The sequence below is a fragment of the Hippocampus guttulatus genome, chromosome 3 (genome assembly GCF_054856545.1).
Source record: "Hippocampus guttulatus isolate MCC_2025c chromosome 3, RoL_Hgut_1.0, whole genome shotgun sequence".
NCBI lineage: Eukaryota > Metazoa > Chordata > Actinopteri > Syngnathiformes > Syngnathidae > Hippocampus > Hippocampus guttulatus.
The window spans coordinates 2,776,457-2,790,754 of NC_141263.1; the positions used below are offsets into that span (position 1 = coordinate 2,776,457).

Genomic DNA, 14,298 nt, shown 5'->3' on the forward strand with positions numbered 1-14,298 from the left:
GTAATTCGCTGACGAGCGTAGCACTTAGCACCGTTGTCTGTGCATGATCGGTGATTCAGTCATCTGATTCAGTCATTTTCTTGATTGATTGTACCCCCACCCTCCAAGAAAACTTCAAACCGATAACATATAGGGCTCTATCGTCGCGACCAGCGTAAACTCCCCGTGTCGTGTGGCATAACTATGCGGAGGTTGGACCTGATCTGTGAGTGGGAGGTTTGCGCCGGTCTGGAAGTGGTCACAGCTGACTTAAATCATGGCATATCAAATTGTCCGCTTTCATTCCCTGTAAATTTACAGCTGTAGTTGTGCACTCTAGTCTTTGACACGGAGGAAGCACATCTGCGGCATGAAGTCGGCACTTGGAGAGCTGCGATAGTTTGTTGGCTGCCTCCATAGTTCAGTGACGGTGTGAATGTAAATGGCTTTTCGCCTCTAAGTGTGCCCGTCCGACTGACTGGCGACCAGTTCAGGGTGTAGTCTGCCTTGTGCCCAAAGTCAGATGGGATAGACTCCAGCAATTCCCCCACAACCCTGTAGTACAGGATAAGTGGAATTGAAAATGGATGAATGGGTGCATGGATTAAAAAAAAAAAGCCACCAGGACAGAGTTGGCACTGGCCCTTTAAGTGTTCAGAATGTCACTGATTGGCCTGATGTTTAAGTGCATTTAGGTTCTTCTGCTGGGGGCGCGGATGCTTTAGTGGGGGTTCAGATCAGTAGCCTGACCACAGTCACATACACACAGAAACTCCAAGAAGAGACAACATGAGCACAGTTTCAGAATCTTTGGTTGGAAGTAGCAGATCCCTGTCTGCAGCCAAGAGACACAAGAGTGTCAGGAAGAATTCCAGGAGAATTTATTCAGCCTACCAGGATCACGACCAGGGGTGAGCGAACACCTAATTGTCCTCCCACCGATGAGTACACAATTCGAAACAACATCATGTGGTATACTGAATGTCGAATTGTAGCCACTAAGATCTACTGTGCCATTTTGGCATTCTGTAAACGCTATAAATTTATTTATTTTTATGATCTCATTTGTCACATTGCAAGAGACTCCTTCTCAGGTCCATCACTCCAAATACTATAACAGCAAGCAATGACTATGAATAGAGGTCACACATTTCGTTGCATTTACATTGTTACACTCTGCATTAATGTTGGGTGGGAAAATGTGCCACTCAGCCGAATATATGAAGAGCTGTTTTCATAATAATAATAATAATAATAATAATAATAAATAATAAAAAGTTTTTGTTGAAATATGGTCAGACCCAGCCAAATAATTGTTTGGTCATAAAAAGAATATTTGTAATATTTTCTAGTCAGGATAATCAAAATGGATTTTTAGCATATTGAAAGAGGCATCTATGTAAAAAAACCCACATTTGATAGACATTAAAAAAAATTACGATTATCAAATTTGGTGTAAAATATATCAAGCCTATGTTTTGCCTCTGCTAATGTTTTGCGGAGGTAGAACTGCTCTAACATTCAGAGTAAAAAGAGGTTATGTAAAATGGATGGTTCAGTTGCTTTTGAATACTCAACATCTATCAGACTGCAGAAGCGAATGCTTCCTTCTGGGTTGTCTCAACAAAATAATCATGGAGGAAGCAGATAACTCCAGCACAGCCATATAAGTGGTGGTAATGCACATTACAAAGAAGTACAAAGATGTTGGAATTCATTTTGTACAGTATTTGCCTAATCCTGCTCACTTACGAACTAACCAAGAAAAGTACAATCATGCAAACATCTGCCCACAAGATGACATGAAAAGAGCTGTCTCTGGTACAGCAATGGCAGAGCTGTCATTAAAAGCTGTTATCTGTTCATTATTAAACCAGAGATGAAAGTCCTCCGGATTTTCCCGGAATTCCGGGTTTTTCAAATTTTTATGAAAATCTCTCCGGAGAATTGAGGAAAATTTGCCTAAAATTAATCCGGATATGAGTTGACAACATTGAACGAAGACGCGTTTGAGTTCGTTGTTTTGCTTTCACGAGCGTAGCCATGTTGAGACACTAACACTAGTAACATTAAAGAGATTTTCGTCTCTTTATAAATACACTTGCTAAACCCCAGTGGAACAAATAAAAGACACCGTGGACAAGACAGTTGTCGTAAAAAATACATTTGGACAAGAAGGGAAACACAGATTGGCAGAAAAACGTATCTGTCAGACTTCGAGTGTCGTCTCGGCTAGTTTAGCTTAGCTGTTGTCGTGTGTGACGTCGGGTGAGTGTCGTCGTTGCGTTGGCGCTGATTGGTTGAAATCAAAAGACGCGCTTGCGTACACGTTCGCGCTGAAGCACGCACAGCAGGGAGCAGCGGACTATCTACTGCTGAGGCTCGCTGAGCTTGAGTGGCGTCGCCACAACAGTAATAAGATAAGATAAGAAAACCTTTATTAGTCTCGCAATGGAGAAATTCCCAATTCACAGCAGCAAAGTTATGAAAGGAAGAAGTAGAACAACAAAATATAGGAGCTGCTGGAAAGGCAGCCACTCTCGCGGCGCCATTTTGAAGTCAAAATAACAATACCCTTGCCTCGCATTCTCATGGCCTCGCCATTTCTCGGAGATTTCAAAATTTCGTCGAGAACGGAAGCCACAAAGGGTGCACGTGTGCACACAAAAGGAAGATTAGTCATTGAATGTCGAGTATTTGAATAGCGTTTTGTGTAAACGGATTCAAGCGTGATCGGCCAGGTGTGTGTGTGTGTGTGTGTGTGTGTGTGTGTGTGTGTGTGTGTGTGTGTGTATTTATTAATTTATTAATTTATTTTTCCGGGACTTTCAGAAAAGTCTACTTTCATCTCTGTTAAACGTAGTTTGATTGTCCACCTCAAACTAGGGACTCTTTCCACGTTGTCCTAACAAGGTATGGATTTTAGTTGTATGCTCCCCGAAGGTCATTTCAGTCATTTTCGATGGATTGTTGACAAACTATTAAGAAGGGAACAACTGGGGATAACTCCACTCCACCCTACTCTACAGTTTCTCTGATGAAGAAGACAAAGTGGATGAACGGGTGGACAGTGATGATCCAGAGGAGATGTTCCAGAACATTCAGTACCAGAAGGAGATTATCGCCAACATTCGGACAAGACCCTGGCCAATGAGACGCAAGCTCAAAGTCTTGAAGTATGGTCTTTTTTTTTTTCAAAGAAATGTTCTTGATGACGTTTACCTCTCTTTATCACATCACAACAAAATGATGTTTTTATACGTATCTTATTTTTAATGTGTGTGTTTTTTTACAGTTAAATCTTCATCTTAAATTAATAAAGCAGTGGGCTTAAACTCGTGGCCCTTCGGACATATGCGGCCTGTAGGACGCTAGTTTGAGGCCCCCGCCTTGATATGAAAGTTTAATGTTAGTGCAGCCCACACGAGTTTGATATGGATACTGTATGTGTTAGCACTACCTCTGTGCTAAATAGTTAGGTCTGTCTCATTCAAAGGTTGACAGCTCCGGAACACCCGGATCATAGCGGCCACGTGACCGTGCCAACGGTGCCCCGCACCAGCTTGAATACACGTGTAAACCACGGATGGAAATTTAAACAGAGAAATAACACGCCAGTGTGGCTGTCACCAGACCTGACGTTACACACGCACAAGAAAGGGGAAAATGAGTGCTAAGACGCTAACACGGAGCGAGCACTATTACATACACACAAGCAAAGTTTTATGTGTATGTGTCGATGTTAGGGTTAGCTCCATGCTAGCCACTAACCGAACTTTTCAAACTTTATTTAAAAAAATTATATATACAGTATATATAAATTTTAAAATGTTTTAAATTTAATATTAAACAGCCACCACACACACTTTGTGTTTCTATGTTTTTTGACCTTCAACCAATCAATGACTGTGCTGTGCTCGACGTCATATGCAGGGGCAGAAGCCTGAGCCAATCTGGGACTAGCGGAAATTACGTTCTTTGATTTGTTTGGGGGGTTTTCATCTTATTTTGTGAAGAAAAATAGAAATTAAGATACTTGTGAAGAGTGGAATGTTTTATCAGAGCTTTTCTTGTTGAAAACTGGAACCAAAGCACTGAAAAAATGCAGATGCATGTTTTTGGAGGTTTTGGGCTGTTACATATGCCTTCAACTTTTAGCAGAGCTTGGTGAAACGTTCAGCTGGTGGCTGTTTTATTAAAGAATTGTAGAGGACGCAACTAAGCCATTTTGTAAAAATCCGCATTAAAAAAAATCAATAAAATTGTGATTATTTTGCCAAGCGTGATGTGTGTGCCAAATTTCATCTGATATCACGAATGTTAAAACCATCAAAAATCCGCAGAATTTTTCTTAGCAAACACTGCGTCGCCAGGGCAACAGTGGTGGACGAAATGAAAACCCTTGCTTTTATTTTATATCTTGAACATCTTTAGATGAAGCACTCATAGTTTCAAGATAAGATAAGATATCCTTTATTTGTCCCACACTGGGGAAATTTACAAGACAAAAAAGAAGACAAACTGATAAAATCTCTAGGAGGAGTTCTCAAAAATGTGACCTCTATAAATGGCCAAAAATGGGGCCAAATTGGAAATAAAATGTCTCCAAGAGACGTTTTTGTTGGTCTTGGGCTGAGACAAAAACCTCCAAATTTTTATCGATCTTGGTGAAACATACAAACAGGGTTGCTTCGTTAAAAACTTCTGGGGGGCGCTGCTGAGCCATTTTTTTTAATCACACAATATCCCAATAAAATTTTGATGCTGTTGCCAGGGCTGATCACAATTTTTGGGACCTAAACGTACAAAAAACTAAGCTATTTTGAAATACTATATGACATTGCAAGTTTGCTTTTTATATTTTCTTTGCCACAAAAGAGTAATTTGCTAAATAATTCACATGCTCCAAAAACTCCCAAACTTCACACGTGTACAAGAAGTTGAAGCCTGAAGATATCTTTTATGACATATTTTGATATAATTTTTGCGCCACATAGTGGGGCCAAAAAATCGTATTTTACATTTGAATGTACTGCATCAAGCCGAATGAGCAAATCCAATTTAAACATTTCCAGTAAAGCATCAAGATACTGATCATAACGTGCACTGTCAAGCTGTGTCACACCTTTCCCTTGACGTTGCAGTTCTGCTTGCATGTGAGGGAAGTTGCACAGCTTTCGCTTGCTTTTACATGTGCTCACTGAACTCATCATGTTGACTACATCTTTACCCCTACCCTGCAGCTCTAAATTCAATTCATTGAGCTGGCCAGTGAGATCAGTGAGGAAAGATAAATCTAAAAGCCACTGTTTTGTCCCGCTATCAATCCCATGAAAGCATTAAAAATATCCTCACCCCTGGTGTGTACTTTTAATTGCTGCTTGGAGCTCTAGTTTTTTATTATTTTGCCTATTACTATTTTTAATTAAATGTAATGCAATTTAACTTATAAAGCAATATAGATTGTCAGTCATTTTGCACAACTAACTAATTGTGTCAACGTCTGCCCTCTGAAAATTGATGAATGCAAATTATCCTTAAAACAAATGTAGTAATTAAGTGATTTAGCAAGGCTCAAGACACACGTGGAAACAGTTTCTGTGTCAAATATTACTAAATGTGAGCAGCACACTGACGAGCAGACAGTTTGAAGAGATGGCGCTCGAAAAGATCGTTTCTCCGATGTGCTGAGTATGTGCCATAGATAGGAGGTTTTATATGGGCGGTTTGTTATTACTGCAGAGGTTTATTACCCCCATCGAGTATGGGAGGCAATTCTGCATTTTTACACCCCCTTTAATCTCAGGCTGAATGTGTGGGATCACTTCCACTGCAATAATAGCTATGTAGTACTGTATTCCACAAGTCCCAGATTAAAGTCACATTTCCTTTAAATCGTGCGCTAAACATTGACCCTCATCTTATGTCCCATAGTCCTTTGTGAAATCACTATTTTGTTACCAGCAATCAATATCTAGCTTTTCTCAGTGCTCTGTCATGACTGGAAATGGGTGCCCTTACTCTGGCACCTTGTGGAAAAAGCCAAACCAATTACAGTACATTCAAATCCAGATTGAAATGAATGAGTTGTAATTTTATACATGGCCAACGATTTTAAATGACACAATTGATTAAGACATAAAAACAAAAAATGTAACATTACATTGAGTGCACGTGTATTTTATAAAGTCCAGAGATGCTAATTGCAGTGCAAGTAAGCGTCAAGGCCAGAAGCAAACATTGAATGAAGGTGACCCTTGATCCCTCAGGCGCCACTGCATCAAAACTCGACATTGATGTGTAAAGGATGTCACCACATGGGCTCAGGAACAATTCAGAAAAACAATGTCACTAAATACACTTCAGTGCAATTTAAAACTCTACTCAGCAAAGCAAAAGCCATCTATCAACAACAAATGCCGCCACCTTCTCAAGGCCCGAGCTCATCTAAGATGGACTGATGCAAAGTGGAAAAGTGTGCTGTGGTCTGATGCGTCCCCAAATCCAATTGTTTTTGAAAATTATGGACGTTGTGGGCCTAAGAGAAAAATAACCATCCGTACTGTTATGGATACAAAGTTCAAAAGCCATGATCGTTGATGGTTTGGGGCTGTTTTAGCCAATGGCATGGGTAATTCGTATTTCTCTGAAGGCACCATTAATGCTGAAAAGCACATGCAGGTTTTGGAGAAACATATTCGGATACCCAAGTGACATTTTTTTCATGCACGTCCCCGCTTATTTCAGCAAGACAATGCCAAACCACATTCTGTATGTGTTACCAGTAACAAGTAGTAATAAAAGTGTGGGGAGAAGTCTGGCCATGCTGCTGGTCACACCTGTCTCCCAATAAGAATTTGTGCCGCATTTTGAAGCGTAAAATACGACAACGGAGAGCCCGGACTTTGAACAGCTGAAGATGTACTTCATGCAAAAATGGAAAAGAATTCCACCAACAATGCTTCAACAACTAGTGTCCGCAGTTTTTTCTGAACGTTTATTGAATAATGTTAAAAGAAAAGGTGATGTAAGACAGAGGTAAACATGACCATATACCATTAGCATATCAATCAGTCAATCTGTGTCAGTGTGTTTCAATGAATATGTCAAAGTGGCTAACGACATTGTTAGTTCAATTTACTGAGTCTTGACAATATAAGATACTACAGGGTACTTCATAAATTAACGAAACACAGACTATGAATTAAATACATGGCTGAATTCCCACCAGCGTCCTGTCGTTCAACGACGTGGATGGGGCTGGTTGTTTACCGCGACCCACCTGGTATGGGATTTTGTGGATGAATGTTTTAAGTTAAATGCGCTTCCCGATACAACCCTTTGCATTTGCTGGCCTTGTGTTCCTCTGCTTTCAAAGTAAGTCTAGAAATAGAATATTTAACATTCATAGAATAAATAAATGTAATCACTTAATCATCCTAAAAGGGGAACTTTATGAGGGAGGGGACTGCACCTTATTATTCTTTGTTTTTCCACAGAACCATCATCAATGACTCACGATCACAAACAGATTGTAGCATGTTTTACATCAGGGATGTCAAACTCATTTTTGTCACGGGCCACATTGTATTTACTGTTACCCTTGGAGGGCAGTTATGACTGTGAAACCATATAAAGAAGTCAAAAATAATGGTTTATTTAACTACAGTTTAAGTTACTGTAATGAGGGTTTTGGTAAAAAAAAAAAAGCTTACAACAGCTCTCTTATTTATGAAATATGAGAATTTGAAATTTTGGTACATATTATAGCAAGCATCATAGAAGTCAAAATGTTTGATTTGCTCTGGTGGGCCACACAAAATGATGTGGCGGACCTGATCTGGCCCCCGGGCCTTGACTTTGACACAGGTGATCTATATAAATACATTTGGAAAGATGTACAGTGATAATACATAGAGCATTGTATCCTATTTTGCAGACATGCCAGAGAGATCGTACTGAAGTATGAGGGACGTCTAACAAGAACCAGAGGCTATCAAACAGCAGGAGCTGATGTATGTATACAAGATGAGTTGAAAATATTACAATCACACTGGCTAGATTTCTATCCAAACCATGTCATTTCCTTTCTGTCATGAAGAGCTGTATATTTGGATTAAAAAAACGATGACTGCTTAGACCAAACATATGGAAGAAAACTAGAAAAGGGATCATGTCAACTTGCAGGATGCTTCGGTTAACTGGCACTGAAGTGGATTTGGATCTGTCAATGTGAACAAACTGTTTTCTGTTGGAGAGGTATGAGGGGATCCAGAAAAAAGCTGTCTTGAAAAGAACACGTTTTTCACATAAGGAGGAGGATGGACAGTGCATAACTATATTCTACAGTATGTCTTGAGTCGGCAGAGATGGCAAGGTTGCTGGTGATTTTGATGAGCGCTGTCTGTGCAGTGGTGGAATGCTCAAGCCAAATTTTAGGGTCTACGATGGAGTGCCAACCCTGCTTTGAAGCCCAAATTAACTGCATCTTGAAAGAAGGCAGAAGGAATGATCAAATCAGTTCTACCCCCCCCCCCCCCACCCACCATAATTTTTTTTCTAAAGAAAAAAAATACATTAAAGTTTTTAAAAAGGAAGCTTGTTTCTCATCATAATAGTTGAATCATGAACTACCCTTGCTGTAAATTCTATGCCCCCAAAGGCATGCTTCAAATTCCCAATAGTACTTAATCCTTAGGATTTTGTCTCTACGTTTTCATGTCATGTATGTTTTAGACTTAGAACAGTGGTTTTTAACCTTCTTATAGGTACCGAACCCAACCAGTTGATATGCACATTCACCAAACACTTTGTGAAAAAAAAGTGTATGTATATATATATATCCATCCATCCATTCATTTTCCGAACCGCTTAATCCTCACTAGGGTCGCGGGGGGTGCTGGAGCCTATCCCAGCCGTCTCCGGGCAGTAGGCGGGGGACACCCTGAATCAGTTGCCAGCCAATTGCAGGGCACACAGAGACGAACAACCATCCACGCTCACACTCACAGCTAGGGACAATTTAGAGCGTCCAATCAGCCTGCCATGCATGTTTTTGGAATGTGGGAGGAAACCGGAGCACCCGGAGAAAACCCACGCAGGCCCGGGGAGAACATGCAAACTCCACACAGGGAGGCCGGAGCTGGAATCGAACCCGGTACCTCCGCACTGTGAAGCCGATGTGCTATCCACTGGACTACCGGGCCCCACTTATACAGTGTGTGTGTGTGTGTGTGTATATATATATATATATATATATATATATATATATATATATATATATATATATATATATATATATATACGACTGTCACCGTTACCTATATATATATATTGGAAGGTAAAGGCCCTGAGCACCAGAAAGGTGACAGTCGTGCCTGTGGTGGTCGGAGCACTTGGGGCAGTGACCCCCAAACTAGATGAGTGGTTGCAACGGATCCCAGGAACAACATCGGACATCTCAATCCAGAAATGTGCAGTGCTGGGAACAGCAAGGATACTGCGCAGAACCCTCAAGCTTCCTGGCCTCTGGTAGAGGACCCGAGCTGAATGAGGGACGGACACCACCCGAGGGGGGGTGAGACGAGGAATTTTTATATATACATATATATAAATCCTCGTCTCACCCAGGAAGCTTGAGGGTTCTGCGCAGTATCCTTGCTGTTCCCAGCACTGCGCTTTTCTGGACTGAGATGTCCGATGTTGTTCCCGGGATCTGTTGCAACCACTCATCGAGTTTGGGGGTCACTGCCCCGAGTGCTCCGACCACCACAGGCACGACTGTCACCTTTACCTTCCAGGCTCTCTCCAGCTCCTCTCTGAGCCCTTGGTATTTCTCGAGTTTCTCGTGTTCCTTCTTTCTGATGTTTCCATCACTTGGGACCGCTACATCCACTACAACGGCTTTCCTCTGCCCTTTATCTATGATCACGATATCTGGTTGGTTCGCCATTACCATCTTGTCAGTCTGGATCTGGAAGTCCCACAGGATCTTCGCTCTGTCATTCTCCACCGCCTTCGGAGGTGTTTCCCATTTTGACCTTGGGGTTTCCAGTCCATACTCCGCACAGATGTTTCGGTAGACTATGCCAGCCACCTGGTTATGGCGTTCCATGTAGGCTTTTCCTGCCAGCATCTTACACCCTGCAGTTATGTGTTGGATCGTCTCAGGTGCCTCTTTGCACAACCTACACCTTGGGTCTTGTCTGGTGTGGTATATCTGGGCCTCAATGGCTCTGGTGCTCAGGGCCTGCTCCTGAGCAGCCAGGATGAGTGCCTCTGTGCTGTCCTTCAGGCCAGCCCTCTCTAGCCACTGATAGGACTTCTTGAGATCAGCCACTTCAGTTATGGTCCGGTGGTACATCCCGTGTAGGGGCTTGTCCTCCCATGATGGTCCCTCTTCCAGCGCCTCATCCTCTGTTCCCCATTGTCTGAGACATTCTCTGAGTACGTCATCCGTTGGAGCCTTCTCCTTGATGTATTCATGGAGCTTGGATGTTTCATCCTGGACAGTGGCTCTCACACTCACTAGTCCCCGGCCTCCTTCCTTTCGGCTTGCGTACAGTCTCAGGGTGCTGGATTTGGGATGGAACCCCCCATGCATGGTTAGGAGCTTTCGGGTCTTAACGTCCGTGGTCTGAATCTCTTCCTTTGGCCACCTTATTATTCCTGCAGGGTATCTGATCACTGGCAGGGCATTGCTGTTTATTGCCCGGGTCTTATTCTTGCCATTGAGCTGGCTTCTTCGGACTTGCCTCACCCGCTGGAGGTATTTGGCCGTAGCCGCTTTCCTTGTTGCCAGTTCGAGGTTGCCATTGGCTTGTGATATACCGAGGTACTTGTAGCTGTCCTCAATGTCTGCTATTGTTCCTTCAGGGAATGAGACCCCTTCAGTGCGGACTACCTTTCCTCTCTTAGTCACCATCCGACTACATTTCTCAAGCCCGAATGCCATCCCGATGTCGCTGCTGTAGATCCTGGTTGTGTGGATCAGGGAGTCTATGTCCCTTTCGCTCTTAGCATACACCTTTATGTCATCCATGTAGAGGAGGTGACTGATTGTAGCTCCATTTCTGAGGCGGTATCCATAGCCTGTCTTGGTGATTACTTGGCTTAGGGGGTTCAGTCCTATGCAGAACAGCAGTGGGGAGAGTGCATCACCTTGGTGTATGCCACATTCGATGGACACTTGGGTAAGTGGCTTGCCATTGGCTTCAAGTGTGGTTTTCCACATCCTCATCGAGTTCGCAACGAAGGCTCTTAGGGTCCTGTTCACCTTATACAACTCCAAGCATTCAGTGATCCATGTATGTGGCATCGAGTCATAGGCTTTTTTGTAATCAATCCAGGCTGTGCACAGATTGGTACGTCGGGACCTGCAGTCTTGTGCGACTGTTCTGTCAACCAGGAGCTGATGTTTGGCTCCTCTGGTATCTCTACCAATGCCCTTCTGTGCTTCGCTCATGTATTGATCCATGTGTCCACTTATCTTAGCCGCAATGATGCCTGACATGAGCTTCCATGTTGTGGAGAGACAGCTTATATATACATATATATATATATATATATATATATATATATATATATATATATATATATATATATATATATATATATAGGTACCGGGTTCGATTCCAGCTCCCGGGCTTGCGTGGGTTTTCTCCGGGTGTTCCGGTTTCCTCCCACATTCTAAAATCGTGCATGGCAGGCTGATTGGACGCTCTAAATTGTCCCTAGGTGTGAGTGTGGGCGTGGATGGTTGTTCGTCTCTGTGTGCCCTGCGATTGGCTGGCAACTGATTCAGGCTGTTCCCCGCCTACTGCCCGAAGACGGCTGGGATAGGCTCCAGCACCCCCCGCGACCCTAGTGACGATCAAGAGGTTCGGAAAATTGATGGATGGATATACTGTATACAGTATATATAAAACGAATTCAAGATATTTTAAAGAATACATTTATTAAAAACAAAAAAAAGTAAATAACATTTCAAGAGATAAGTATACTTTTTTTTTTTTTAATTGTACGAGGTACGAACATGAGAGTCACACCATGACTACTGAGTGAACTAAATGTCCCACCACTGATTGGACAAGCAATGTCATGTGATCATCTGCAGCCAATGGTGGCCAAGTGGTCGTGTCATAACTAATTGAGTCGCGTGTGTCTTACCCTCCGTGACAGAGGCTCCGTCGAACCCCTGAGACCACCTTCTCTCTTCTCGTTCGACCTGAGAGGTGTTCAAAGACAGCCTCAGAAAAACAGAAATTAATGATCACTTCACTGACACTAAGAAAAGCAAAAATAATGCACCAAAACAAAAAAATCAAGCGAGGAAATTACTAAATAAATTATATGGGAGCGTTTGTGAACACACAAGAAAGGAATGAGTAACATAAACAATTCTGAGACAGTTTAGTCTCCTACATACATACAGCATGTGTTTCCTTCATTGTAAGTTTTTAGAAGGCTTTTATTTATTTATTTTTTTGCGGCTCCAGACATATTTGTTTTTTGTTTTTGTTTTTTTTGTCCTATATGGCTCTTTCAACATTTTGGGTTGCCGACCCCTGCACTAGATATTTCTTTAGGCAAATGAGAGGATTTGGGTCCGGATCCTGAACGTACATTTGACACTGATTATATTGTACACTATTTATGTCACATTTATATTTCATTTGTAATGTCACCATTCCCCCTCCGTTTAATCTAAATGTGTTTGGGAAGAGCAGTAAATATACGCCTTGCACAACAGCAGAATTTTTGCTGAGAGAGGCTCGTTTTCAATAATTCCCACTCTGCTGCAACATAACCTGATGATCACAGTCATCAAGAAAATCAAGTTTCCCTTTGCATGGGGTTTCAGAATTTCTTTTCTACTTTAACTGTTTCTGTTGGACTCACATAGACTTGGCCATAAGGAAGCTATGTTGTGCAATGTAGTCATAGAAAATTTATGGCCTGTTGTTATGGCACTCTTTAATTACAGTGTTAAGGCTGCTCATGCTCCATTAGAATACATTGTCGTTAAACGAGCAGTCGGATGATGAATAATTAATTTGCAGTTTGGCCTCTGGTTGAGTGAAAACTCAACGTCATCTGATGTGACCTTCCGTCATCATTTTCATTCGATGCAATCATATGTGGATTACAGTCTGACGAAAACAAGACTTTGAATATTGCATCACAGTTTTGTTTTTATACAGTTTATATTTAGCATCTTATGTGGTTTCACTGACTGTAGTATAAAAAAGGAGCAATGAAGAAAAACCATGTAGGACTACTACTACTTTGAAGCCAACATGTATGTGACTGGATTATTGTCAGAGTAAGAATTTAGATCAACATGCACAGAAATAAAAATGGTCTGCCGCAAGATAAAATTTGATGATGTTCTTTCTCTCTTCATTTTTTTTTAAACCGGTGTTTTCATGAACCATGAATATGCATGCAGATGAATATACATCTAAAAGCCATTATAAGGAAGCGGTTGTGGCCTCCAATCACATGTTTTTTCTATCCTGCAGATGCTGAAGAAAATATCTCGCGTGCTTTATAACATTGTGGTTGTGTTCATTCCCTGGGAAGTGAGGATTAAGAAAATTGAAAGTAAGTCTTTTTTCTGTTCTCAGTTTAAAAAAAAGCTAAACTTACAAACTAACAAACAAACAAACACACATTTATGAAACGTTCATTGTTTATATACTGCACAGTTTTTAATTGCATTTACACTCGTAGACCAACACGTGGAAGCAACTTGACCTTCGACCATCTCTTATTTAATTTTAACAAAATTAAATCTTTGACCTCATCACTAATGATTGTGTTGCCTAAAATTCTCATAAAAATGTTTTCTCCTCTATTGTGAGGCCATTTTGGGTCAGGTGTCGCCTCCTACTTCATCTTCCTTCGCTGGTTATTTGGGATCAACATTGTCCTCACCATTATGACTGGAGCATTCATCGTGTTACCAGAGGTCAGTATTGTATGCTGTGCATACATGAATATATTTCATAAATTTGTTTTTGGTTGCTGCAATATTTCATATTTATATTTGAGCACATCAAAATTATACTGAGTATGGTTGGGGAGGAAATATCACCTCAGTAGTTATTTTTACATAACTTAAATTACCAACTTAATATATTTTCGACTAGAGCTAAAACTATACGTAACAAAAGTGCGGTGTGCGTGTGGGACCGTTATATTCACTGTGGTCCTGTAACAGAATGCTGAATACAATGGTGTGAAGAGGTCTGAGACAGTCATATACTGTAAGCTCCAGTACAATTGTGTTTATATACTATATCTCCAATGTACAAC

At 41.4% G+C, this 14,298-nt stretch overlaps 1 protein-coding gene across 2 annotated transcripts in view; it reads left to right on the forward strand.

Annotated features, from left to right (window-relative positions):
• The first annotated feature begins 768 nt into the window (after positions 1–768).
• Positions 769–14,298, forward strand: part of tmc3 (transmembrane channel like 3) — a 43,228-nt gene continuing 29,698 nt past the window's right edge. For both annotated transcript variants that reach the window (XM_086107129.1, XM_086107130.1), the window contains exons 1-5: positions 769–890; positions 3,009–3,155; positions 7,919–7,994; positions 13,503–13,584; positions 13,845–13,951. In XM_086107129.1, the coding sequence (XP_085963255.1) occupies positions 769–890; positions 3,009–3,155; positions 7,919–7,994; positions 13,503–13,584; positions 13,845–13,951 (534 nt within the window). The remainder of the gene's footprint in view (positions 891–3,008; positions 3,156–7,918; positions 7,995–13,502; positions 13,585–13,844; positions 13,952–14,298) is intronic.